At 41.3% G+C, this 27890-nt stretch overlaps 2 protein-coding genes across 3 annotated transcripts in view; one reads left to right on the top strand and one right to left on the bottom strand.

Annotated features, from left to right (window-relative positions):
* DCAF5 (DDB1 and CUL4 associated factor 5) overlaps window positions 1-21722 on the bottom strand; it is a 100127-nt gene extending 78405 nt beyond the window's left edge. The window contains exon 1 of one of the 2 annotated variants that reach the window (XM_032623679.1): window positions 21597-21722. Coding sequence is in view for 1 of the 2 variants with exons in the window: in XM_032623678.1 (XP_032479569.1) it covers window positions 21418-21631 (214 nt within the window). In the remaining variant the exon portion in view is untranslated. Of the gene's footprint in view, window positions 1-21417 lie in introns of both variants that reach the window. The other variant, XM_032623678.1, reaches the window with a different exon arrangement.
* Window positions 21723-21818: 96 nt separating this feature from the next.
* The window catches only part of EXD2 (exonuclease 3'-5' domain containing 2), a 97510-nt gene continuing 91438 nt past the window's right edge, over window positions 21819-27890 (top strand). The window contains exon 1 of the mRNA XM_032623680.1: window positions 21819-22384. The gene's annotated coding sequence lies outside the window, so the exon portion shown is untranslated. The remainder of the gene's footprint in view (window positions 22385-27890) is intronic.

A 27890-nucleotide genomic window follows, 5' to 3' on the forward strand; every position in this document is an offset into this window, starting at 1 on the left:
GCCTGCTGATGTGGGGGACACGGGTTCGCACCCCGGTCCGGGAAGATCCCACATGCCGTGGAGTGGCTGGGCCCGTGAGCCATGGCCGCTGAGCCTGCGCGTCTGGAGCCTGTGCTCTGCAATGGGAGAGGCCACAACAGTGAGAGGCCCGCATACCGGAAAAAAAAAAAAAAAAGAAAGAAAGAAAGAAAAAAAAATGGTTAAAACGGTAAATTAAAAAAAAGGAGTTCCGTGGTGGCCTAGTGGTGAGGATTCAGGGCTATCACTGAGGTGGCCTGGGTTCAATCCCTGGTCGGGGAACTGAGATCACACAAGCTGTGTGGCAGGGCCAAAAAATAAAAAATAAAATAAAATGGTAAATTTTGTATTATGTATATTGTACTACAATTTTAAAAATGCAAAAAGTTTACTGTTCATATATATACTATGTATTATGCAGGCAAAAAAAAAAGCATGAGGCAGCTCTGTCTCTTCTGATATGGCATAATCACTATGATGCAGTGTTAGTGACTGTGTTAACTATTCAAAACATTTTCTTTTAAAAAATGACACAGTGGGATTAGATTCAGGGTTTAGGGTTCCATCTTTGTAGGCAGCAAAGGTGGTACAGGAAGTGCAAGCTTTTGAATAAAAGTGTCTGGATTCAAATCCTGGTTTCACCACCCATGTGTCCTAGGTGAGTTATTCTACTACTCTAGCTTCAATTTTATGACTGTAAAATGAAGAAAATGCCAACTATCTCCCAGGGTTGTTATGTGTTTGGGTGAGATAATAAATATAAAAGCACTTATTAGCCCAGTGTGTCATTTATTAGGTATATACACTCCTTAAAACATCCTAGTTTCTCTTAAGTATCCTCCATGAATTTGTCCCAATCTTCCAAACTCTTGTTTTAGGTGGCATTAGAGTATGAACAGCATGATGTATTTTAATAAAACAAAAGAATACACAAATTTGTACATGGAAGGGCAAATGTAAAATGGTTAACAGAAGTTACTCTTGGGGATAGGAATTTTACTTAATGCCCTTTTATACTGCTGCAGTTTTGTTTATTTTTTTAACCTGCAAAGATTTAAAGGAAATCAAGCAGCCTGGCTTTCTTCTCAGCCTATTTATTCCTTCTTCTCCATGTGTGTAATCGCCACTCTGCAGAGCCAAACCTCTTTTTGTGACAACCATACCTCTCCCTGAGCTCTAAGAAGAAGCATGGAGATATAGAGGTGCAGCCTATGTGCCATACAGCCCAGCTACATCAGTGTATGAGAAATAAGTCTGTTTTGTTATTTCCCCAAAGTTGAAAATAATTAACTTTTGTATAAAAGTTTATTCACATATATCTTCACTTGCGAGATAAGGATTATATAACCCTTTTTCCAGATGAGGATCAGAGAGACAAAATGACTTGCTAACAATCTAAGAAGCTAGGCCTGGAGCCTAAAACCAAGGTGTATCCTTTCTACCAAAGTGCAAGAGGCCAGAACACTACTTACAATTCCAAGTGAGGATGTTTCACAGCTTTACGCAGGGAAGAAAAGCACCATCCATCCAGAACTTTTCATCTTCCCAAACTGAAATTCCATATCCATTAAATATCAGCTGTTCATTCCTGCCTCCCCCCTCCCCTGGCAACCACCATTCAACCTCTACAGACACCATTTCTGTCTCTATAAATTTGACTGAGACTCTAGGTACCTCATATGAATGGACTCATACAATATTTGTTCTTTTATGACTAGCTTATTTCATTTAGCATAATGTCTTCAAGGTCTATCCATGTTGCTGCATGTACCAGAATTTCATTCCTTTTTTGAAAAAAAAGACTGGATTTAAAAAAAAAAATTAATTTGTTTGGCTGCATAGGGTCTTAGTTGCAGCATGCGGGATCTTTGTTGTGGTGCATGGGCTTCTCTCTAGTTGTGGCGCGTGGGCTCTAGAGCGCGCTGCTTAGCTGCCCCGCAACATGTGGGATCTTAGTTCCTTGACCAGGGATCAAACCCACGTCCCTGCATTGGAAGGCAGATTCTTAAGCACTGGACCACCAGGGAAGTCCCGAATTTCATTCCTTTTTTAAGGCTGAATAATATTCTTTTGGATGTATATTCCACATTTTATCAATTAATCTGTTGACAGACATTTAGATTGCTCCCACTTTTTTGGCAATTGTGAGTAATGCTATTATGAACATGGCTGTACAGATACCTGTTCAAGTTCCTGCTTTCAATTCTTTTGGGTATACACCCAAAAATGAAATTCCTGGATCATATGGTAACATTCTATGTTTAATTTTCTGAGGAACTGCCATACTGTTTTCCACAGCAGCTGTATCGTTTTACATTCCCACCAGCAATGCACAGGGTTCCAATTTTCCACGTCTCATCAACACTTGTTATTTTCTGCTTTTGATTTTTTGGTTTTTTGATAATAGCTATCCTAATGGGTATGAAATATATGTTGGCCATTTCTACCTTCAAATAATAGACTAAAATGATTCTCTTACTGAATATCTTGGAGCACATCATTCTACAAACAGTCTGTTATTTTTCTTTATGTATTATTTTATACTTACCTACCCTGAAATTCAGTTATCACTCTTCTGCTCACTCATTCCACCCAAAGAGTTGCCTGCAGTTTATTTCCATTGGTTTGGCATTCCACTACTTGAAGGAACTAATGTGATATATAAATTGGGGCTATTTATATGCATTCTCTCCTCAAATCACTTACAAAAACATTAAGAGCACTAATCTCCGTTTACCCAAGCATGCCAATTCTGCAATTAAACCTACTTTAGAGATGGATGTAGTGTGAGGCAGCACAGCATAGCATTCAAAACCACAGGCTTAGCTTTGCTCTACAGTAGAAACTAACACAACATTGTAAAGCAAGTATACTCCAATAAAAATTAATTTAAAATAAATTAATTAAAAAAAACATAGGTTCAACTGTCAGTGTTACTACCCACTTACTAGCCATGTACCTTTAGACAGGTTACTTAACCACTCTAAATTGTACCCTCTCATCTGCAAAACTGAAAAAATAACTCTCTATTCTATAGTGTTATGTTAGGATCAATGATAGATCTGTGTGAAGGGCTTGGCCCACTGCCTGATACACAATACAAGCTAGATAAATGTTAGCTAATTATTATGCTATTTGAACTCCAACAATAGCTAACATCAGCTAAATTTACTCTGGGTCAGGGACTATCCTAAGGGTTTTACATGTAGTGGCTCTTCAAATCCTCTTAACAGCCCTATGAAGCAGATAGTGTTATCCTTATTATACAGATGAAACTACAGAAAAACTAAATAACCTGAAGGTGCACAGCTACCAAGAATGGAAGTTGAGATCTGAATCCAGGTAATCTGTCTCTAGAGACAATGCTCCTTACCACAATACAATCCAGCCTCTCAAGTACAACAGGGGCCAGGTAGCAAAGCAAATGAGTGAAACCTGCCAGATTAAATAGCAGACTAGAGGTTACACAACCCTTTTTAAAGGAAAGCCACTACTCAGCTCCAGCCAGTTACTGCCACAGCAGAGTGCAGGCTTAAGTCAGCCAGATCTTCCAATTTTTTAAGAGAAGATAGCAACCTGATTTTTGCAGGCTGAATGCAGGCCTCAGTGCAGGCTGCAATTAGCCCATGGATAAGTTAAAATGGGGTGATTTGCCCAAGGTCACAAAACTGGGGTCCAATGGTACTTCCTAAATCAGGAAATAAAAAAAAAAAAATCAAATGGCAAGTGCAGGCAGGTATGGAGAGATAAGGAGAGGTGGTATCACACAAGTTTGCTCTTCACTACAGAAGTAGCCACAGGAGTGATATTTCTGCTAATAAGCTGCTCTTACCTAGTACCTTTTTCCTAAAAACTGATTCTACTCATCTACCTATTATTTCATTTTTCCACATGTCCAATTAGGCAAGTAAGGCAGAAACATTATCCCCATTTTAAGGATGTGAAGGGTGAGGCACTGGTGTGCCTCGATGATGGAAGCCTTGACTCCTTGCTTGAATCACCTGACATTAAATGAGAAGCAGAAATTAAAGTAGCAGCAACACCCTAAAGAGACAGCTAGAACCCTAGGAAATAAAATAGTTTCTCTAAAATTAAATGATTAGTAGCAGTGGGGTTTAACAGAACTAGGGTTTTTAAATCCTAAGCCAGCACACCAACCCCTAGACAATGTCTCAAATTCCTGAGCAGAAATAGAGAAAGGAATACACATCAGAATCACAGAGTAGAGTTGGAAGACACCTAACAGATCATCTTCTCCAACATCCCCTTTCTGCCAATGAAGAAACTAAGGCACAAAGAGGTAAACTCGCCTATCCAAGAGCACACCATCAGTTAGAGGCAAAGTGAGATTCAAATCCAAGATGTCTGATTCCAAAGCACCTGTTCTTCCTAAAGTGTAGTAAGCAGAGGCCACTGGATGATTTCAGAAAGTAGAGAAATGATTTTAACAATTATGTATTTTAATGTGTATTAGGAAAAAGAAACCTAGACCATTAAACCCATGATTTCATAGACATTATAATAATATAAAGTTTCCTTTCAAATATTGTTTTAAGGAGCCAATTTAGAAAAAAATGTTAAATAGCACAGATGATACCCCTTAAATGTGACAAAAGTCAAAAGGGTGGGGCTCAAACTTCTGAAATTTAGAGAATAGTTTACCAGGCACCTCTACTACCTATCTCCTTAAGAGGGGGACTCTAAACCTGAGGTTGTGATTTGACACACACTCAAACACAAACAGAGTAACTAGGGATTAATCTCTAAAGGCATTAGGAGAATGTGACCATTTTAACAAAGAAAGCTGCAATCTTATCAGTTACACTGTAATCAGCCTAAAGGAAGACTACAAAATGGCCAAAACTTAAGACAAAAATATTCAGCCTCACTAATAATCAAGTCCAGTTATATGAGAACTTCAGTAATAAAAAATTTTAATACCATCTTCACATATTGACTGAATAGCAAAGATTAAATGATGCCCAACAATAGCCATGATGCAGTCTAATAATACAGTGGTACAACTATAAATAAATTAATTCAACCATCTCAGAGGACAAATATATATCAAATGTATTTTATAAATTATAAAAAAACTTTGATCCAGAATCCCATTTCTAAGATTTTATTCTCAGGAAAAAAAAAAGTTTTTGCAAAGGTTTAGTTATAAGAATTGTGATAAAAGCAAAAAATAAATAGAATGAGAGGGAACTGGTTAAATCCTGATGTAGGCCCTTGACAGGATACAGTGCTGCCATAATATATCATACATTAGAACAGTTCTTGAAGTATGCTCCACAAACCCCAGGAAGCCTGCTAAGTCAAAACTACTTTCACAGTAACACTAAAATGTTATTTGTCTTTTTCACTGAAGCCAAAGAGTTTGAAAATTTTTGCTTTAGAATTGTGGTTCTCAACCAGGTGATATTGCCCCCGCCACGGAGTATTCAGCAATACCTGGAGACATTTTTGGTTGTCACAACTGGGGAGCTGCCACTGGTATACACATATAGTCTTAGGCCAGGGATGCTGCAAAATGTCCTACAATGCCCAGGACAGCCGCCTATAACAAAGAACCATTCGGCACAAAACATCAATAGTGTTGAGGTTGAGAGACTCTGCTTTTGAAAATACTCAATGACATATGAAAAAAAATGTCAATACTAAGAAAAAAAGATAAAACAGCAGAGATGGCCTAATTCCAATTTTATTTTTAAAATATGTACATTTAAATACAAAAAAGTCTAAACAAAATATGTCCCAGGTGTCTAAAATGGTCATCCTATGTAGGTGGGATACTTCTTTCTTTAAATATGTATTTTCCAAATTTCCCATAATTAATACATGACATTTTAAAAACTTAAGAATTAAGTGGGAAGTCTGTCTCATAAGTGCCATATTCTGATAACTTGTATGATTCAACAGGAAATTCTCAACAGTAAAGTATGGAATTCGTAAAATATCAAAGAACAAAAAGATCCTCAAATAGAGCTAGGGCTAAAAACAGATCCTCAACAACAGTAAGGATTTACAGGGAAGTTATGATAGTGGATGATGCATTTATTTTGAGGTACTCCCAGACCACAGACTGTCTTCATGTCCAGTCTCACTTCTTCTGCCCTACAGAACTAACCTCCACAATACACTCTCCTCATTAAAGCACAGATGCTCTTCATTCAATCTGAGAAGTTTCTGATTTTTAAGTTTTTCTTTTTTTAAATAAGAAGATTGCCTGCATAACTTCTGCAAAATTCCTTGCATAAGCAACAGTAACAACATAATAAAGCTTTCTTTTCTCTTCTTGGGCGATTTCTAAAAATTGAACCAAAGCAGGCACCAATGCTTAGTCCTTCCAGGAAGGTACACAATATCCACCCAAGAGTAGGTATAAACAGAGAGGTCAACTCTGAGACTAAAATCAAGGGCTGCTTGAACCTGGTTGCCAAACATGCCAATTTCAGTTGTTTCTTGCCAGTATGTCTAAGGCAAAACATGCTTCAGCCACCTATGGCAGCAAGCGATAAGACATCTGTACTAGGCCATCAAACATGGTTAAGATACCTAAAAGAAAGAAACAAATCCTCAGAGACTCCAATTAGTCACTTGGCTTTAAGGAGTAACATGAAAGATACAACCGGAATTTAGATACAAGACTTGAATGGAAATTCAGAATGAGGAAAGTTGTGTAATAAGATTCTGACGGGTATCTGGATTTGCAAAAATTCCTTCTTCTGAGTAATGTTCTTGGAAAACCTTTTAAAGTAAGGAAGTATAGGCAGGCTAAGAACTAAAACTGGAGAGTCAGCCACAGTGACAGTCTGCCTCAACCCTGGAAAATCTCTACTACTCATCTGCAAAATAATGAGGCACTACCAACTTAATCAAAACAACCATGTTCAGAGACAATAAAACTGCAGACAGAATGTACTGGTGAAGTAAGCCACTTACTTGAGTAAGTCCTTTATAAATGCAGAACCTCATAATTTTCCGCACTGAGGGACCAGGTCAGAAGACCCAGATTTTAATCTTGCTTGTACCACTTACTAGTTGTGAGCTACTGGGCTAATCACTTGACCTCTTTGCTCCTTTATGCCCTTATATGTAAAATTAAAGGCTTCAATTAGATGATCATTAGTCCTTTCCAGCAATAAAACTGTATGATTCCACAGAGGGAGAACATCAGCAGCCTAAGATCACAGAAGGGTGAAATCAGGACTCTAGGCCAGATCTCTTAAACTTCTTTAATGATGACATTACACAACACCGAAGATATTCTACAGCCAACTGCCCACATATCTGAAAAACTACAATCCCTGAAAACTCTTCGCCGGGCCAACCTATACACTTGAGGGGGTCAACTTTTATTCCAAATGTATATGGTGCTAGATAGATACTCCACAAAACTAAGCCTTTAGCATGGTTTTAGTATTATATCACTTTGGGTTAAAAACACCATAGGAAAAAAACTCCAACTCAGTGGAGAATCATTCGTCAAAACATCTTTCCTCAAAATCAACTCTGCAAAAACATCAACCCACAGGAAGACTTAAAAAGAAAAAAAGAAAGAGAAAAGAATGTACAGCAAGTCAACAGTAGAACAAGAACTATAAGAAGTATATAGAAAGGAAAGTGTAACTTACTAGCCTCTGGATCCAGCATTTTCTAAATGGTTTTAGCCTTTTTGTTTGTTTTTCTTTCTAATAAGAGGACAAGGAGGAGACAAATGACTAACCAACCACTCTGCCTCTCAGATTCAATTTAGTACCTTAAAAGTGGCAGTTGAAAGACCTGACGTGGGGAGAATGGGGGCTTGGAAGCTTTTCCAGCAGAGGCATTCAACAGTGAATGGGAGGAGTTAAGAGACTAGGGCTTTGGTTCTACCTGAGTGCCAGACAACTCGGACAATCATGAGCAGGTGGCCATGTGACTTATAATCCGAACTAGGACCTTCTCAAGAATGAAAGGAGCACTAATAATTGTACTAGGATGCTGGGATGGTCCCAAGTAAACCAGGATATATGGTCATCTTAGTTATAAAGGACCCCAGCAAAGGCAGGGGACCTAAGGAGTTACGTGATCAACCATTTAAGGTAATCTTACCTCACTTTATCAACCGCAGGAGCCCCAGCAGAGGCAAAAGGGAAGATGGAAATCAGCCTTGCTGCCAATATAATCTCTGCTACTTGGATATATTATAAGCTTGTCAGTTACTTCAGATGCCATTTTCTCATTGATTTCTACATGCCCCAGCCCTCTGGAATATAACTCCCTTAAGATTGGCCCTAACAGGAAAATAGTACTCAAAGCACATAGACCTGATCTCCATTGCATATCAACTCTGTATCCTGAGAGGTACATGATAGAATCTCGGGCGTCTAACACTACAAAGTGCAAGGACTGAGGTGCAAGGTGGCAAAGCAAGTGCAAACATGCAGGCATGGGAAGAGCAGACAACTAAAGTGACGAACTACTGTTGTCAATGCTTTCCATAAATCCCTGACCTAGAAAAGCTGAGGTGAAGAGCAAGTGGAATCCAAGACCAGAACCTGAAGAGTAACCCTCCTTGTTCATCCAGTCAGTGTACAAGCTTGGAAAGAAAACACCTTTTACACAGAAGCAGAGTGAAGCTGCTGGTGACAGAAGTAAACTTAACCTGCAATAACACTATGCTTCATTTTACTGTCAAAAGTGCTTCCAAATGACTTACAGTGCTCTCTGGGCAGATCGCCCATGTTACACTGTTTAAACCTTCTTCCAAAAGGCACTTTATTCTGAAGCACATTATCTGTGTCCCAAGCATGGATATTTTCTCCCCAGGTATAATTATAAGGAAAGATACCTATTTCTGTTGGCTGAAATTCAGCCATACTCAAGCAGCATACTTTCAGCAGAAATCAAACTCAAAACCACAGGCTCAGTAAACACATATATATTATTTGTACTTTTAGTTAGATTAATGGAGAAGAGGAACCAACTTGGTAACCACAGTTTGTATACCCACTCTTAATTAGAGTAAAGGAGGTGTGAAGTTAGTCACATAGTTGAAGTAAGTAAGCGTAGAACATGCAGTGTTAAGGAAGAAGGAGACTTTAGAAGACAGCCAAGATCCACCAGAGGGCAGACAGCAGAAGCAAGAACTACAATCCTGCAGCCTGTGGAACAAAAACCACATTCACAGAAAGATAGACAAGATGAAAAGGCAGAGGGCTATGTACCAGATGAAGGAACAAGATAAAACCCCAGAAAAAGAACTAAATGAAGTGGAGATAGGAAACCTTCCAGAAAAAGAATTCAGAATAATGATGGTGATGATGATCCAGGTCCTCTGAAAAAGAATGGAGGCAAAGATTGAGAGGATGCAAGAAGTGTTTAACAAAGACCTAGAAGAATTAAAGAAAAAACAAACAGAGATGAACAATACAATAACTGAAATGAAAACTACACTAGAAGGAATCAACAGCAGAATAACTGAGGGAGAAGAATAGATAAGTGACCTGGAAGACAGAATGGTGGAATTCACTGCTGTGGAACAGAATAAAGAAAAAAGAATGAAAAGAAATGAACACAGCCTAAGAGACCTCTGGGACAATATTAAACACAACAACATTTGCATTATAGGGGTCCCAGAAGGAGAAGAGAGAGAGAAAGGACCTGAGAAAATATTTCAAGAGATTATAGTAGAAAACTTCCCTAACATGGGAAAGGAAATAGCCACACAAGTCCAGGAAGTGCAGAGAGTCCCAGGCAGGATACACCCAAGGAGAAACATGCCGAGACACACAGAAATCAAACTGACGAAAATTAAACTATTGAAAGCAACAAGGGAAAAATGACAAATAACATACAAGGGAACTCCCATAAGGTTAACAGATTTCTCAGCAGAAACTCTACAAGCTAGAAGGGAGTGGCATGATATATTTAAAGTGATGAAAGGGAAGAACCTACAACCAAGATTACTCTACCCAGCAAGGATCTCATTCAGATTTGACAGAAATCAAAAGCTTTACAGACAAGCAAAAGCTAAGACAATTTAGGACCACCAAACCAGCTCTACAACAAATGCTAAAGGAACTTCTCTAAGTGGGAAACACAAGAAAAGAAAAGGACCTAAAAAACAAACCCATAACAATTAAGAAAATGGTAATAGGAACATACATAACGATAATTTCCTTAAATGTGAATGGATTAAATGCTCCAACCAAAAGACACAGGCTGGCTGAATGGATACAAAAACAAGACCCATATACAAGTTGTCTACAAGAGACCCACTTCAGCCCTAGGGACACATATACACAGAAAGTGAAGGGATGGGAAAAGATATTCCATGCAAATGGAAATCAAAAGAAAGCTGGAGTAGCAATACTCATATCAGATAAAATAGACTTTAAAATAAAGAATGTTAAAAGAGACAAGGAAGGGGGCTTCCCTGGTGGCGCAGTGGTTGAGAGTCCGCCTGCCGATGCAGGGGACACGGGTTCGTGCCCCGGTCCGGGAGGATCCCACATGCCGCGGAGCGGCTGGGCCCGTGAGCCACACCTACTGAGCCTGCGCGTCTGGAGCCTGTGCTCCGCAGCAAGAAAGGCCGCGATAGTGAGAGGCCTGCGCACCGTGATGAAGAGTGGCCCCCCGCTTGCCACGACTAAAGAAAGCCCTCGCACAGAAACGAAGACCCAACCCAGCAAAAATAAATTAATTAATAAACTCCTACCCCCAACATCTAAAAAAAAAAAAGTGACCATGGGGAGGAGTTAATAAACTGAAATATTTAAAAAAAAAAAAAAAAAAAAAAAAAGAGACAAGGAAGGACACTATATAATGATGAAGGGATCTATCCAAGAAGAAGATATAGCAATTATAAATCTATATGCACCCAACATAGGAGCACCTCAATACATAAGGCAACTGCTAACAGCTATAAAAGAGGAAATCGACAGTAACACAATAATAGCGGGGGACTTTTAACACCTCACTTATACCAATGGACAGATCATCCAAACAAAAATTAATACGGAAACACAAGCTTTAAATGACACAGTAGACCAGATAGATTTAATTGATATTTATAGCACATTCCATCCAAAAAGAGCAGATTACACTTTCGTCTCAAGTGCACACGGAACATTCTCAAGGATACATCACATCTTGGGTCACAAATCAAGCCTCAGTAAACTTAACAAAACTGAAATCATATCAAGCATCTTTTCTGACCACAACGCTATGAGATTAGAAATCAATTACAGGGGAAAATAACGTAAAAAACACAAACACATGGAGGCTAAACAATACATTACTAAATAACCAAAAGATCACTGAAGAAATCAAAGAGGAAATTAAAAAACACCTAGAGACAAATGACAATGAAAACACGACGATCCACAACCTATGGGATGCAGCAAAAGCAGTTCTAAGAGGGAAGTTAATATCAATACAAGCCTACCTCAAGAAACAAGAAAAATCTAAAATAAACAATCTAAGCTTACACCTAAAGGAACCAGAGAAAGAACAAACCAACCCGAAGTTAGCAGAAGGAAAGAAATCATAAAGATCAGACTAGAAATAAATGAAATAGAAACAAAGAAAATGGCAGGGGCTTCCCTGGTGGCGCAGTGGTTGAGAGTCCACCTGCCGATTCAGTGGACACGGGTTCATGCCCCGGTCCGGGAAGATCCTGCATGCCGCGGAGCGGCTGGGCCCATGAGCCATGGCCACTGAGCCTGCGTGTCCGGAGCCTGTGCTCCACAACGGGAGAGGCCACAACAGTGAGAGGCACGCGTACCGCAAAAAAAAAGAAAGAAAGAAAATGGCAAAGATCAATAAAACTGAAAGCTGGTTGTCTGTGAAGACAAAATTGATAAACCATTAGCCAGACTCATCAAGGAAAACAGGGAGAGGACTCAAATCAATAAAATTAGAAATGAAATAGGAGAAGCTATGACACCGCAGAAATACAAAGCATCCTAAGAGACTACTACAAGCAACTCGATGCCAATAAAATGGACAATCTGGAAGAAATGGACAAATTCTTAGAAAGGTATAACCTTCCAAGACTGAACCAGGAAGGAATACAAAACATGAACAGACCAATCACAAGTAATGAAATTGAAACTGTGATTTAAAATCTTCCAACAAACAGAAGTCCAGGGCCAGATGGCTTCAGAGATGAATTCTATCAAACATTCAGAGAAGAGCTAACACCCATCCTTCTCAAACTATTCCAAAAATTGCAGAGGAAGGAACACTCACAAACTCATCCTATGAGGCCACCATCACCCTGATATCGAAACCAGACAAAGATACTACAAAAAAAGATAATTACAGAGCAATATCACTGATGAATATAGACGCAAAAATCCTCAGCAAACAGAATCCAACAACACCATGATCAAGTGGGATTTATCCCAGGGATGCAAGGATTCTTCAATATATGCAAATCAACCAAAGTGATATACCATATTACCAAATTGAAGAAAAAAAACCTTACAATCACCTCAATAGATGCAGAAAAAGCTTTTGACAAAATTCAACACCCATTTATGATAAAAACTCTCCAGAAAGTGGGCACAGAGGGAACCTACCTCAACATAATAAAGGCCATATACGAAAAACCCACAGCAAACATCATTCTCAATGGTGAAAAACTGAAAGCAATTCCTCTAAGATCAGGAACAAGACAAGGATGTCCACTCTCGCCATTATTATTCAACATAGTTTTGGAAGTCCTAGCCACGGCAATCAGAGAAGAAAAAGAAATAAAAGGAATACATATTGGAAAGGAAGAAGTAAAACTGTCACTGTTTGCAGATGACATGATACTATACACAGAGAATCCTAAAGATGCCACCAGAAAACTACTAGAGCTAATCAATGAATCTGGTAAAGTTGCAGGATACAAAATTAATGCACAGAAATCTCTTGCATTCCTATAAACTAACAACGAAAAATCTGAAAGAGAAATTAAGGAAACAATCCCATTCACCATTGCAACAAAAAGAATCAAATACCTAGGAATAAACGTACCTAAGGAGGTAAAAGACCTGTACTCAGAAAAGTATAAGACACTGATGAAAGAAATTAAAGATGATACAGACAGATGGAGAGATATACCATGTTCTTGGACTGGAAGAATCAAATTGTGAAAATGACTATACTACCCAAAGCAATCTACAGATTCAATGCAATCCATATCAAATTACCAATGGCATTTTTTACAGAACTAGAACAAAAAAATCTTAAAATTTGTATGGAGACACAAAAAACCCCAAATAGCCAAAGCAGTCTTGAGGGAAAAAAACGGAGCTGGAAGAATCGGACTCCCTGACTTCAGACTATACTACAAAGCTACAGTAATCAAGATAGTATGGTACTGGCCCAAAAACAGAAATATAGGTCAATGGAACAGGATAGAAAGCCCAGAGATAAACCCATGCACCTATGGTCAACTAATCTATGACAAAGGAGGCAAGGACATACAATGGAGAAAAGACAGTCTCTTCAATAAGTGGTGCTGGGAAAACTGGACAGCTACATGTAAAAGAATGAAATTAGAATACTGCATAACACCATACATAAAAATAAAGTCAAAATGGATTAGAGACCTAAATGTAAGACTGGACACTATAAAACTCTTAGAGAAAAACATAGGAAGAACACTCTTTGACATAAATCCCAGCAAGATCTTTTTTGATCCACCTCCTAGAGTAACGGAAATAAAAACAAAAATAAACAAATGGGACCTAATGAAACTTATAAGCTTTTGCAAAGCAAAGGAAACTACAAACAAGACAAAAAGACAACCCTCAGAATGGGAGAAAATATTTGCAAATGAATCAGCAGACAAAGGATTAATCTCCAAAATATATAAACAGCTCATGCAGCTCAACATTAAAAAAACAAACAACCCAATCGAAAAATGGGCATTAGACCTAAATGGACATTTCTCCAAAGAAGATATACAGATGGCCAAGAAGCACATGAAAAACTGCTCAACATTACTGATTATTAGAGAAATGCAAATCAAAAGTACAATGAGGTATCACCTCACACCAGTTAGAAGGGGCATCATCAGAAAATCTACAAACAACAAATGCTGGAGAGGGTTTGGAGAAAGGGAACCCTCTTGCACCGTTGGTGGGAATGTAAACTGATACAGCCACTATGGAGAACAGTATGGAGGTTCCTTAAAAAAACTAAAAAGAGAACTACCATACAACCCAGCAATCCCATTACTGGGTATATACCCAGAAAAAACCATAATTCAAAAAGACACATACACCCCAATGTTCACTGCAGCACTATTTACAATAGCCAGGTCATGGAAGCAACCTAAGTGTCCATCAACAGATGAATGGATAAAGAAGCTGTGGTACATATATACAATGGAATATTACTTAGCCATAAAATGAAACGAAATTGGGTCATTTGTTGAGATGTGGATGGATCTAGAGACTGTCATGCAGAGTGAAGTAAGTCAGAAAGAGAAAAACAAATATCGTATATTAACTCATATATGTGGAACCTAGAAAAATGGTACAGATGAACCGGTTTGCAGGGCAGAAATAGAGTCACAGATGTAGAGAACAAACGTATGGACACCAGGGGGGGGAAGTGGCAGGGGTGGGGGTTGGTGGTGTGATGAATTGGGAGATTAGGATTGACATATATACGTTAATATGTATAAAATGGATAACATAACAACCTGCTGGGGCCTCCCTGGTGGCGCAGTGGTTGAGAGTCCACCTGCCGATGCAGGGGACACGGGATCGAGCCCTGGTCTGGGAAGATCCCACATGCCGCGGAGCAACTGGGCCTGTGAGCCACAACTACAGAGCCTACGCGTCTGGAGCCTGTGCTCCACAACGGGAGAGGTCACAACAGTGAGAGGCCCGCGTGCCGCAAAAAAAAAACAAACAAAAAACAAAACTATTAAAAAAAAAAAAAAAAAACTATTTGTTCAACTAATAAATAGACCAACGAATAAAATTTAACACCTTCACAGCAATGCTTATCAGTAAACAGAAAAGCCCATTAGAAAATCCAAGAATTGATTCCCTAATCACCATGTCAAAATGTATGTACTGGGCTTCCCTGGTGGGGCAGTGGTTGAGAGTCCGCCTGCCGATGCAGGGGACACAGGTTCATGCCCTGGTCCGGGAAAATCCCACATGCCACGGAGCGGCTGGGCCTGTGAGCCATGGCCGCTGAGCCTGTGCTCCGCAATGGGAGAGGCCACAACAGTGAGAGGCCCGCGTACTGCAAAAAAAAAAAACAAAACAAAAAAAAACGTATGTACTACAAAAGCTTTTTTTTTTTTTTTTTTTTGCGGTACGCGGGCCTCCGTGTTACTACTGTTACAGTAGTAACAGTTGCAGCAGCAGTAGCAACCAAAGCAACAGCATGGTCTAGGCCCTTGTGCTAAAAACTTTACAGGTGTTATTTCATTTAATCCTCACCACAACCCTGTGAGATGCATCACTCTCCTTATTATATGACTCAATCTCTCTATATAACTGTGGATACTTATATCCCATAAGAATATGGGAGACCCATATGAAATAGAAATAGGACTAAATAGTGAGTCCAATTATAAATATTATGCCCAAGTAATTTAATGCCTCTCCCCATTCACAACTCCGACTTAATTAACACTTTGAAACAGTATAGTTGCTGATGCTATCTGAAAAGCTTCTGAGGGTGCTTTTTCTACATTTAGTCATAAGCATTAAAAAAGAAATCATAATCTCTCACTGTAACTCAAAACTTCACACTATGGGCTATTAATCTGCTAGTGCTACAAGTTCCAATGCCTTAAACATCAATTCAGGGTAAATAATATTACAGCAACTCTTATCCCAAAGAGCTGAACATTTTTATTTACTGCTAAGATTCTATTTACCAAAACCATTTATAAGATATAAGAAAGCAGAGAGTTACATATACAGAGCTTCACTCTTTTTTTTGACTGTGCCTCACGGCTTGTGGGATCTTAGTTCCCAACCAGGGACTGAACCTGACCCCCGCAGTGAAAGCGCTGAGTCCTAACCACTGGACCGCCAAGGAATTCCCCCAGAGCTACATTCTGATTGGTCTAGCAGTCAGAATGCAAGAAGATGTTCATCTTCTTCCCCAAGAGAAAATAAAAAGACTTTTAAGCAAATATATTTCCATTCTGGGGAAAAGGAGAAACCTAAGAGGAGGCAATGGAGGCAATTTAAAGAAACAATCAGATGCAACCAAAGACTTAAAAGGTAAACCCAGGCTATCCCCTAAATATGTGTACTAGCATAACCTCCTTGATGGTGTTACAATCTCTTGTAAGTAGCACTTAATTTTGTTCCTTATCTCTCAAAGAACTAACACCCATAAATATTCTAAGATACGACTGCATCAGGCATAAGCTGTCCTTTATAGAATAATGTTCACTCAAACCCATATAGTTCACAAAGTACCTTCACATATGACATTTCATTGAACAGACCTCACTGTTAGGTAGTGAGGGCAATTTGTTAATCCCGTTTACTGATGAGGAATGAAGGAATTTGCCTAAATTCGTACAATCTGTGACTGGTAGCGCCTCCAACATATCACGTGACACCAAATCCCAGGCTCTTTCCCCACCATATTGTGCCTCCTCATTCCACATCAAAAAAATCACAAAACTATCCTGTCTGCCCCATTTGCATATGCCCATTACCATCACTGTAAGAACAAGTGTCAGCTAATAATGAAACCACAAGTTATTAAGTACAAAGGGGAAAGAAAACAAACTCAGCATTTTTTCTGAGAGGCTGGGAACTCTGTTCAGTACCCAATCTAAACTTTGCCTAATGTAGCTGTCACAACAGCCCTTCAGGTGGGTGCTGGTATTCCCATTGCTTAAATTTGGAAAGAGAGGCTTAGCAACTTGACTAAAGTTACACATTAAATGACACAGCAGTGATTTTAACCATGTGTATGCTATACCACACTGCCTTACATGATATCACACTAATGCCCCTTTCAGCAATAAAGAAAAATACTTTTTAGGGCTTCCCTGGTGGCGCAGTGGTTGAGAGTCCGCCTGCTGATGCAGGGGACATGGGTTTGTGCCCCAGTCCGGGAAGATCCCACATGCCACAGAGCGGCTGGGCCCGTGAGCCATGGCCGCTGAGCCTGTGCTCCGCAGCGGGAGAGGCCACAACAGTGAGAGGCCTGCGTACCGCAAAAAAAAAAAAAAAAAGAAAAATACTTTTTAGGTTAAAATACTTCTGTATTTCAAAATGTCAAAAAACATCCTCCCACTTGTTGCTGTCACACACTCACTTCCCAGCTGAGCACCTTTTCTCCTTCCTGGTTTTCTCTGCTTTACTCTTAATATCTGCTGGCCTCATTGTGCCCTGGAAAAGGGGCTAGCTATTAGAACAAAAAAGCAATGATGTATCCTTAACAAACAGCATTTTATAAGGCCATAGGAATCATGCAAATATTATTTTTGGCCTAGGTCTAAGTTAATTCTATCAAATAGTGTGTGTCACGGAATTCCTGGGCAGTCCAGTAGTTAGGACTCGACACTTTCACTGCTATGGCCCCGGGTTCAATCCCTGATCAGAGAACTAAGATCCCATAGGCCGAGCTGTGCGGCTAAATAAATAAATAAAATTAAAAGAACAAAAAAAGACAAAAACAAAACAAAAAACCCCAAATAGTGTATCAGTTACAAGAAACGTGAGCCTGCCCAAACAATTAGAAAATGAAAACAGTGAGCAAACTATGAACAATCTATCATTTTAAAAAACTTTTTCTTCCAGTTTTGATATATAATTGACATACAGCACTGTATAAGTTTAAGGTGTACAGTGTAATGATTTGGCTTACATACATCATGAAATGACAGTCACAATAAGTTTAGTCAATTCACTCTATCATATAGATAGAAAATTACAGAAATAGAAAAAAAATTTTCTTGTGATAAGAACGCGAAGGATTTACTCTCTTAACTTTCATATATAACATGCAGCAGTGTTAATGATATTTATCATGTTGTACATTATACATTTCATCCCTAGTACCTGTTTGTCTTATAACTGGAAGTTTGTACCTTCTGACTGCCTTCATCCAATTCCCCTGCCACCGGCCCAACTCCCCCACCCCCTCCTCTGGTAACCACAAGGCTGATCTCCTTTTCTGTGGAACAAACTATCACTTTAATCACCACTTTCAAGAGCTTTAACCAATCCAGACAAGATACAAGCACTACAACAAAATATATAAAAGTAATCTCATTACCATCCTAGAGTCTGGCCTCCCACCACATTTTTGATGAAACATTAGGGATTGATAGCATTAGCCTCAAAATACCATGTGCTCCTCCCCTCAGGTGTTAACTGCTAAAGAAGGACAATGATAAATAAGGTGTAAACACCTTAAATAGGTTTAAATTTGGGAAGATTATTGAAGGACTTCCCAGAACAAAATTTAATTAGCTTTAACAAGTGTATTTATGACTCCCAGAGGGGGCTTCCTTATCTGAAGCGAACAGGAGGAACTTTCTGTTGCGTAAGTTGTACTCATACTAGATGGTGAATAAGCTAATTCTACCGTTCAGGGAACAAGTAAGAAAAGCTAACGCTAGCTGAGCTAAACTGGAGGGGCAGGTGAAAAAGCCTACTGGAAGACTAAGAACAAGGACATGAGTAGATAAAAAGGAAACAGGAAGAACTAAGCTAGAGGAAGCGTGCCGGGAAGGAGGAGGAGTAAGGGGCAAAGAAAGTTGGAACCCAGGAAGTACTGATGGAGATGGGCAACTCAGGCCTAGAAAATAGGAAATGAATGACTAGAACCAGGTTTACCAGAGCCTGCTTGTGGAAAGGACCCTGCTCCTCTATAGACTAAAATTAAGATAAAGGAAATGAACTGGTCAAGTCTAGAGAAAATTGGGTTCATGGGGGAAGGTACTACACAAGGATTAACTGGTAGAAAATGGAGGCAACTTTTTAGCATCTTTAAAAAAGTGTTAATGGGGACTTCCCTGGTGGTCCAGTGGGTAAGACTCCACCATCCCAATGCAGGGGGCCGGGTTCATCCCTGGTCGGGGAACTAGAGGCGGCAACTGGGGCTCGGCGTAACCCAAATAAATAAATATATATATTTTAAAAGTGTTAATGAACTTTAAATGGATGAAATGTATGGCATGTGAATTATATCTTAATAAATCTGTTATTTTTAAAAAGCGTCGCAGACGTACAGAACAGATTTGAGGACACGGGGAAGGGGAAGGGTAAGGTGGGACAAAGTGAAAGAGTGGCATGGACATATATACACTACCAAATGTAAAATAGCTAGTGGGAAGCAGCCGAATAGCACAGGGAGATCAGCATAGCACAAAGAGATCATCTCGGTGCTTTGTGACCACCCAGAGGGGTGGGATAGGTAGGGTGGGAGGGAGATGCAAGAGGGAGGAGATATGGGGATATATGTATATGTATAGTTGATTCACTTTGTTATAAAGCAGAAACTAACACACCATTGTAAAGCAATTAAACTCCAATAAAGATGTTTAAAATAAATAAAAATCGTGTTAAATTGAGCAATGTATGACTACATTTATGATTTAATCAACACGATTAGCTCAGTCTGTAATAGCACCCCCCAATTCCCTCACCCTGTAGGGTGCATTTACTTGTGTCTGGGAACATGTCTGTTGGAATACATCAGTCTGGGAAGGAGACAGGAGTATGATGAATACAGAAGTAGCAGCAGGGGAAAAAACTGGGAGCTCTGTAAAGAGTTCTTCCCCCATCTTTGCCCCTGGAATTTTTGGCCCTGTGGGGGAAGGAAGCTTTTGTTTGGGGTATGTCTCGAAGTGGAATATCAGATTTCTTCAGGAGATGATCTAGGACCAAAATCTACCTAGTCAAAGAGAAAACGATCTGAAGTGGAAAAGTCAAGTCAGTTCTGGAGAAACCCCAGAAGGTTTATCATGAAATGATCACAAGTCTTATCTCTGTTACCCCCAAACTGGACTGCACGCCCCGTGTCACTTCCGAATGTTACTCGCGAAGAAAACGGATGCTTTGCCCTGATCCCAGAAGTTTCTGGCGAGCTGCCCACTGACGTAAATTAGAAAACCATTCGGGGACCGGCCTGGGTGAAGCGAAGCGCCACGTCCAGCGCTGGGCTCCCCCTTCCTCCCTCTCGATATAGGAAAAGGGACGGGGTTGGGAGGGCAAAAGGCGAGCGGGAACGCCAGATCAGCCGTCTTCGCCCTCCTCGCCTGAACCGGGTTTCGGGGAGCCGCCCCCAGCGTAACCCATCCCCACTCGCCAGCCGTGGGCCCGCGACCCCCGTGATGAGGGCGGCGGCGGCGAGCGCCCCCACGGGCGGCAGGAGCACCTCCCCCGGAGCAGCTATCGCCGCCACCCGCCCGGCCCCGGCCTCCCCGGGAGCAATAGGCTATCGATTCAGCTGCCTGTCGCTAGGAGCCCCGGGAGAGCGAGGCCTACACCGCCCGGCCAGAGCGCCGGCCTCGATTTCGCCACTTACCCAACACCGGAGGGGGAGCCGGGGGGCAACCAAGCCCAGCTGGGCGGGAGGAGGAGGCGCGGAGACCACCTGCAACGGCAGGCGCGGGGAAAGGGGGTGCGGGCTCGGGGCTCCAGCCAACAAGTCTCCCGGGGTCGTCCACCCCCCCCACCCCCTGCCTCGCAAGTTGCGCATTCAAGTTCAGGCCGGTACCCCTTGGCCTCCAGAGCCCAAGGCACTCCCAAAGCCATAAGAAAAACAAGATACGGAAGAGGCCACTCCAGGACCCGAGGAGATGGCGCTGGGCCCGAGGGCGACGAGGGGGCGGCCCAAGGGGACCCGCTCGTTACCTCCCCTCCGTTCACCCGGAGTCGCAGCCCCGACCCCTCCGGCGGCCGGCCCTGTCACAGCCCGGCCCCCGGCCCCAAGGCCCCTTCCCGGGACGACGGAGACAGGGGCTCGAGCTCCCCCCCCCGCCGCCCCCGGCATCCGGCGTGCTTCGGCCTCCTCCCCCACCAAATCGCTCAAATGCCCCCAGCACCTTTTAAAGTACGCGGAGGAAGAGTTTCCCATCAAACTTTGTCAAGCGGTAACCTCGCCCCCCTCCCCGACCCACACTTCCACCGCAGTCATCAGAAGAGATCACTTTACACTTGGGATAAAGCGAATTAAGGACCTGTCAACCATTTTAGGTCTTTTTTATAGAAGACATCCTCTCCTACCCCTCTCTCCCTCCCTCCCCCGCCAGGGTTTTAATTTGACACCCACCTTCCCACCGCCGAAGGGGGGGTTGAGGAGGGAGGGGGTGGGGACGGAGGGCAGGAGGAGGGTGGCGAGGGAAAACGGAAAGGGGAGGTTGGAAGGGGGCCGGGAGGCGCGGGGAGGGGAAGGGGGTTGATTTACCTGAGACCAGCCACTGGCCTCCATTGTTGGAGAATTCAATGGCATTGACACAGCCGAAGTGGCCCAGGAGGTCCTTCTTGTAGAGGTTTCTGCAGCCTCGCAGGCGTCTCCTCTGAAAGTCCTGAGTGAGCAGGGGGTCCCCATGCAAGCCCCGCTGGGACAAGAAGCCCACCACTGACCTCATGCTGTCCCCCAGGCCAGCTCTCCTCTTCATGCTGGAACCGCCGCCGCCGCCGCTCGCGCCGCCGCCCCTCCCTCGGCCTCACGCGCGGCCGGCGCTCTCCCCCCACCCGACCCTCCCCCCGCGCTGCGATCCGGATGGTTCTTTAACCAGCCATAGCAGACGGAGCGAGGTGTGCAGACACTCGGTGGCGTTCGCGGCTTCCTGACGGTCCCCTCCCTCCCCTTCCCCCTCCCCTAGGCTCCTCCCTCTCCTTCTCCGCCTCCTCCAGCAGCTGATCCTCAGCTGCGGCCGCGCTTCCGCGAAGCGCGCGGCCCTTCCGCCGGCGGCGACTGGGGCCAGGGAACGCGAGTGGCGGCGGCTCCTCCCCCGCCGCGGGCTGAGGGCCGGAAAAACTCGGGCGGGTGATCTCTAGACCGCGGGCGGCGGCTCGGCTTTCCCGCCGCAGCTCCTCCCCGCGCGAGGACCGGGGTCGCTCTGGGCGGAGGCCAGGCTGCACCCCCTGAGCGGTGCACTCTGTGAAGTTGGAGGCGCGCAACGATCAAAGTGGCCGCGGGGCTGCGGCCTCGCCTTCCTCCCACAGAGGCCGGCGGTCCATCGCCGCGGCGAGTGTGCTCCCGGCTCTTTTTTTTCCGGTCCGGAAAATGCAGCCCGAGGTGGCAAAGAGGTGGAGGGAGGACTGCGGGCAGAGAGGCTCCGGTTGTTCTACCTCAGTTCGCCTCATCCTTGGGCCGCCCGAGCCCTGTCCAAGGGAAAGGAACCAGGAGTTAGGACTGGACACTCGGGGTAAGGTTGCTTGGGGCCCCCCAAAGAAAGTTTTGACACTACCCCCGCCCCATCCAGTTTCCTAATTTTCCCTTCTTCCAGCCATTCAGTGAAAAAGGCTAAACTGGGTTCCATCGGTTAGATGATGAAGTGGTATATGGGGAAAAAAGTGTGTGTGGGGGGGGAGGAATTTTTAACTGAAAAGAAAATTGCCAAAACCGAGTTGAGAAAGCTCAGGTAAGCAGAAAGTACCTCTGTTCATTAGTTCCAGGTACATCTGCAAGACACAAGATGCATTATTCGAAAATAGAAATATCTGTTATTTAATTGGGTGCGGTGAGCCCCTCTTCAAGGCCTTGAGTGTGGAGCGCTGAGGCTGTACAGCTGTTAACTAGCAGCTGCGTTCCAGGCCAGAAGTAGCTGCACTGCAGTCGTCTGGGAGCCTCCGCGGTGACCCCAGTGAGGAGACAGGTGTTAAGTGCCTTGGAATATTAATGGAATATTATTTCCCTAAACAGGAAAATGTGTAATACTTTCTTTTAAAAAGTTTAATTCTTCGGATGCTTCATAGTGTTTCTTCATTATAATAGCACCGTAAAGATCAGTAGTGGTATACCATCTTGATTATAACCAACACCTTTTCTTCATAGCAACCAACATCTTTTCTTCATAGCAATGTCTTAATGTGTAATTAAACATGTATTTTCGTGATTATATCAGCATGTTCCCCCTATAAGTTCTCTGAGAGCAGGGACCGTGCCTATTCTGCTCATGGGTATATGGCCAGAGCTAGCACATGCTGGAACTGAGTAGCCACTCAAATATTTGTTGAATACATGAATGAAGTCAGGGAAAGGGGAAGAATGAGGAGGGGAAGGTAATGCATCAGTGTCAGATGCATTGGGTTTGAGGTAACTGTGCTTCATTCCAGTGGAGATGATTTCAAAGCCAGTTTCCCATCTCACCGTTCGTTTGCTTGACGTACTCAATCCACACATTCAAAAACAGGGAGCCCTCTGGCTCCTTCCAATTAATAGGACATCATTTATACCTACTTTGTTTTGCCTGGGGCGGGGTGGATGTGCACAGTACTGATGTGGTTGAAGTGGCCTTTACTGTGGCAATATATGACACCCTCCCCTCCCCTCTCAAGCACATACTTCTTCACAATTTTAAATATGACTCGCTTTTCCCCAATCCCTGGAATAACTGTCCCATTTATCTCAGCCTAAAAATAGACCAGGATCCGATCACAAGCCAGCCCAATTCTAGGACTTTGCTGGATACTTCCTTAACTGTTCAGTGACCAGCCAGGACAGAAATGTAGGGACCTCTCAGTCTGTTTATAGCCTACTGCTAGTCTGGGCAGCTTTTTGTAAGGAGAGTGCAGAAAATCTCTCTTATTCATGTAATCAGAGTTGCCAGATAAAATGCAGGATGCCCAGTTCTGTATGAATTTCAGATAAACAATGAATAATTTTTTAGCATAAATATGTCCCATGTAGTATTTGAGATATACTGAAATTATTATTCATTGTTTATCTGAAATTCAAATTTAATTGGGCATCATGTATTTTTGTTTGCTAAATCTGGCAACCCTAGCTATAATATAACCCAACTTCAGAAGATCAAGCCCCACCATAGCTGTTTACTTTTATTACGAATTTGACATAGTCCCTTGTGTCATTTATTGCAGACTAATAATGTACATAACGATATAACACAAACAATTAACTTCAATGACCATATGAGCTTGGCCTTTTTGATATAGGCATTTATTGTAAAAAAAAAAGCCAGTGTACTTAGCTTAAAAATAGCAAATGAAATTGGACTCCTGAGTAATCTCTCCAGTACATAGACTGTGTGGAGGAAGAGGGAGAAAAAGTAAAAAATTCATATTTTTCTTACCTAGGCCAAGAAACTTCTGTATATTAACATTCACATTCAGAAAGCCTGGAAACACTGTTTTGAAAATTCATTCTGGAAAAACCAAGATATGGAAATTACTGAACATGGGAAGTCCTGCTTAATTGCTCCACCATGAGTTGAATACTGATTAAACATAGAATTGTCAGAAATTCATTTACTCTTTGACTTCTATTTTGCTTGGCCCTGATATCACTAAAGAAAAAGTAAAGAATCTTTAAAAGCACTAGATGCTAAGGAAATGTTCAAACATTAGAAATTGTTTGTTTAATAAAATAACCTAAGAAAATGCTAAGCCCTTTCTCGCACATTTACTAAATTTTAGCATATTAAGGGCTATGTATGGATAGTAGCATCTCAGAAATTTTTCACTTCAAAATATTTTCAACTTTAAAATAAACTGCTACTCATAGATAAGAGATATTAATTTAGACAACGATCAATGCGTCAAATATATGTATAATTTAACTGTAATGTCATTTTAAAGGATGAGTTATTGGTCATTTCAAACAGACAACAGTCAATTTTAATTTGGGGAAAAAAAAGAAATATGTATTTAAATGCAAATTCCTCCAACAAGATCTATAGGACATACATCCATTCTTTTTAAATGATAATTTAAGGGCTTTCCTGGTGGCGCAGTGGTTAAGAATCCGCCTGCCAATGCAGGGGACACAGGTTTGAGCCCTGGTCTGGGAAGATCCCACATGCCGTGGAGCAATTAAGCCTGTGCACCACAACTACTGAGCCTGCGCTCTAGAACCCGCAAGCCACAAGTACTGAGCCCGCATGCTGCAACTACTGAAGCCCGCGCACCTGTAACCGGTGCTCCACAACAAGAGAAGCCACTGCAATGAGAAGCCCGTGCACCGCAACGAAGAGTAGCCCCCACTTGCCGCAACTAGAGAAAGCCTGCATGCAGCAACGAAGATCCAACGCAGCCTAAAATAAATAAAATTTTAAAAATGATAATAATTTTATTAGATATAATTGATATACCATAAAATTCACGTTTTTAAAGTTCACAATTCAGTGGCTTTTTAGTATATTCACAAAGTGGTGCAACCATTACCACTATCTAATTTCAGAACATTTTCATTACCCCAAAGAGAAACCCCATTCACATTAGCAGTCACTCCCCATTCCTCCCTCCTCTTAGCTCCTGGCAACCACTAATCTATTTACTCTCTCTGGGTTTGCCTATTCTGGACGTTACGTATGGGTAGAATCATATGTGGTCTTTTGTGTCTGGCCTCATTCATTTAACAGTGTTTTCAAGGTTTATGTTTGTTGTAGCATGTGTCAGTACTCTATTTGTTTCTTAGACCAAATTATATTCAGTTGTATGGACAAAACCACGTTTTGTTTCTCCATTCTTCAGTTGATAGGCATTTGGGCTGGTTCCACTTTTTCACCATTATGAATAATGCTGCTATTAACATTTGTGTACAAATTTTTGTGTGGACATGTTTTCATTTATCTTGGGTATATATACCTAGTAGTGGAATTGCTGGGTTATATGGTAACTCTATGTTTAACTTTGTGAGGAACTTCCACACTGTTTTCCAAAGCAACTGACCATTTTACGTTTCCACCAGCAACGTAACATGGTTCCAGTTTTTTCATATCCTTACCAATGCCTGCTTTTGCCTATCTTTTTTTTTTTAAATTATAGCCATACAAGTGGGTGAAATGGTTTCCCATTATGGTTTTGATTTACAATTCTGTGATGGCCTTTGATGTTGAGCATATTTTCATGTGCTTATTGGCCAGTTGTATATCTTCTTTGGAGAAATGTCTATTCAGATCCTTTGCCCATTTAAAAATTATTTGTCCTTTTATTGCTGAGTTGTAAGAGTTCTTTACATACTTTAGACACAAGTCCCTTATCAGATTATAATCTTTATATATGTTTTCTCATATTGTGAGTTGTCTTTTCATTTTCTTGATTGTATCCTTTGAATCACAAAAGTTTAAAAATTTTGTTAAGGTCTAATTACATATTTTTTCTTTTGTTACTTGTACTTTTGGTGCCATATCTGAGAAACCCACCTAATCCAAAGTTACAAAGATTTACTCCTGTACTAATTCTAAGAGCTTTATAGTCTTAACTCTTACATTTAGGTCTATGATCCATTTTGAGTTAATTTTTGTATATAGTGTGAGGTAAGGGTCCAACTTTATTCCTTTCCATGTGGACATCTAATCATCCCAACACCATTTTTTAAAAAGACTGTTCTTTCCTTCATTGAGTTGCTAGTGTATGGGCTTCCCTGGTGGCGCAGTGGTTAAGAATCCGCCTGTCAATGCAAGGAACACGGGTTAGAGCCCTGGTCTGGGAAGATACCACATGCCGCGGAACAACTAAGCCCATGCGCCACAATACAGAGCCCGCATACCACAACTACTGAAGCCAACGTGCCTAGAGCCCATGCTCTGCAACAAGAGAAGTCACCGCAATGAGAAGCCCGTGCACCACAACAAAGAGTAGCCCATGCTCGCCGCAACTAGAGAAAGCCTATGCGCAGCAACAAAGACCCAATGCAGCCAAAGATAAATAAATAAATTTTTAAAAATTGCTAGTGTATAGATACACAATACATTTTTGTATATTGACCTTGTATCCTGCAAATTTACTTAACTCATTTATTAGCTCTAATTGGTAGGTAGGTTTCTTAAAACTTTTATGTACAAAATCATGTCACGGGCTAATCGAAATACTTTTACATCTTCCTTTTCAATCCACGTTCCGTTTATTTCTCTTTTTTTTTTTTATCTAATTGCCTTGGCTAGAACCTCTAATACAGTGTTGAATAGAAGTAGTAAGAGCAGACATCTTGTCTTGTTCCTAATATTAGTCACCATTAAATATTGTGTAGGCTGTGGATTTTATGTGATTCTGTTATCAGGTTGCAGAACTTCCTTTTTATTCCTAGTCGTAGAATGTTTTTATCATGAAAGGATGTTGGACTTTGTCAAATGCTTTTTCTTTGTATGCTGAGATGATCATATGGTTTTTGTCCTTTATTAATATGATTTTCATATGTTAAACCAATCTTACATTCCTGAGATAAATTCTACTTGGTCATGGTGTTTAATCATTTTTATATGTTGCTGGATTCACTTTGCTAGTAATTTGTTGAGGATTTTTGTGACTATATTCATAGAAATGTTTGTTTTCAGTTTTCTTGTGATGTCTTTGGTTTTGGTATCAGGGTAATACTGGCCTTATAAAATGAGATGGAAGTCCATCGGCTATTTTTTGGAAAAGTTTGTGAAGGATTAGTGCTAATTCTTCTTTAAACATTTGGTAGGATTCACTAGGGAAGTTGCCTGGCCTGGGCTTTTCTTTGTGGGAAGGTTTTGATTACTGATTCAATCTCTTGTTATAGTTCTATTCAGATTTTCTATTTCTTCTTGATTTGGTTTTGGTAGTTTGGGTGTTTCTAGGAATTCATATTGCTTATCTAATTTGTTGGCATGTTGATAGTATTCCCTTATAATTCTTTTTATTTCTGTAAAGTTGTAATAGCACCTCTTTCATTCCTGATTTTAGTAATTTGAGTCTTCTCTATTTTCTTGGTCAGTCCAGCTGTCTTGT

Source organism: Phocoena sinus, chromosome 2 (assembly GCF_008692025.1).
Source record: "Phocoena sinus isolate mPhoSin1 chromosome 2, mPhoSin1.pri, whole genome shotgun sequence".
In the NCBI taxonomy this organism is placed as follows: Eukaryota; Metazoa; Chordata; class Mammalia; order Artiodactyla; family Phocoenidae; genus Phocoena; species Phocoena sinus.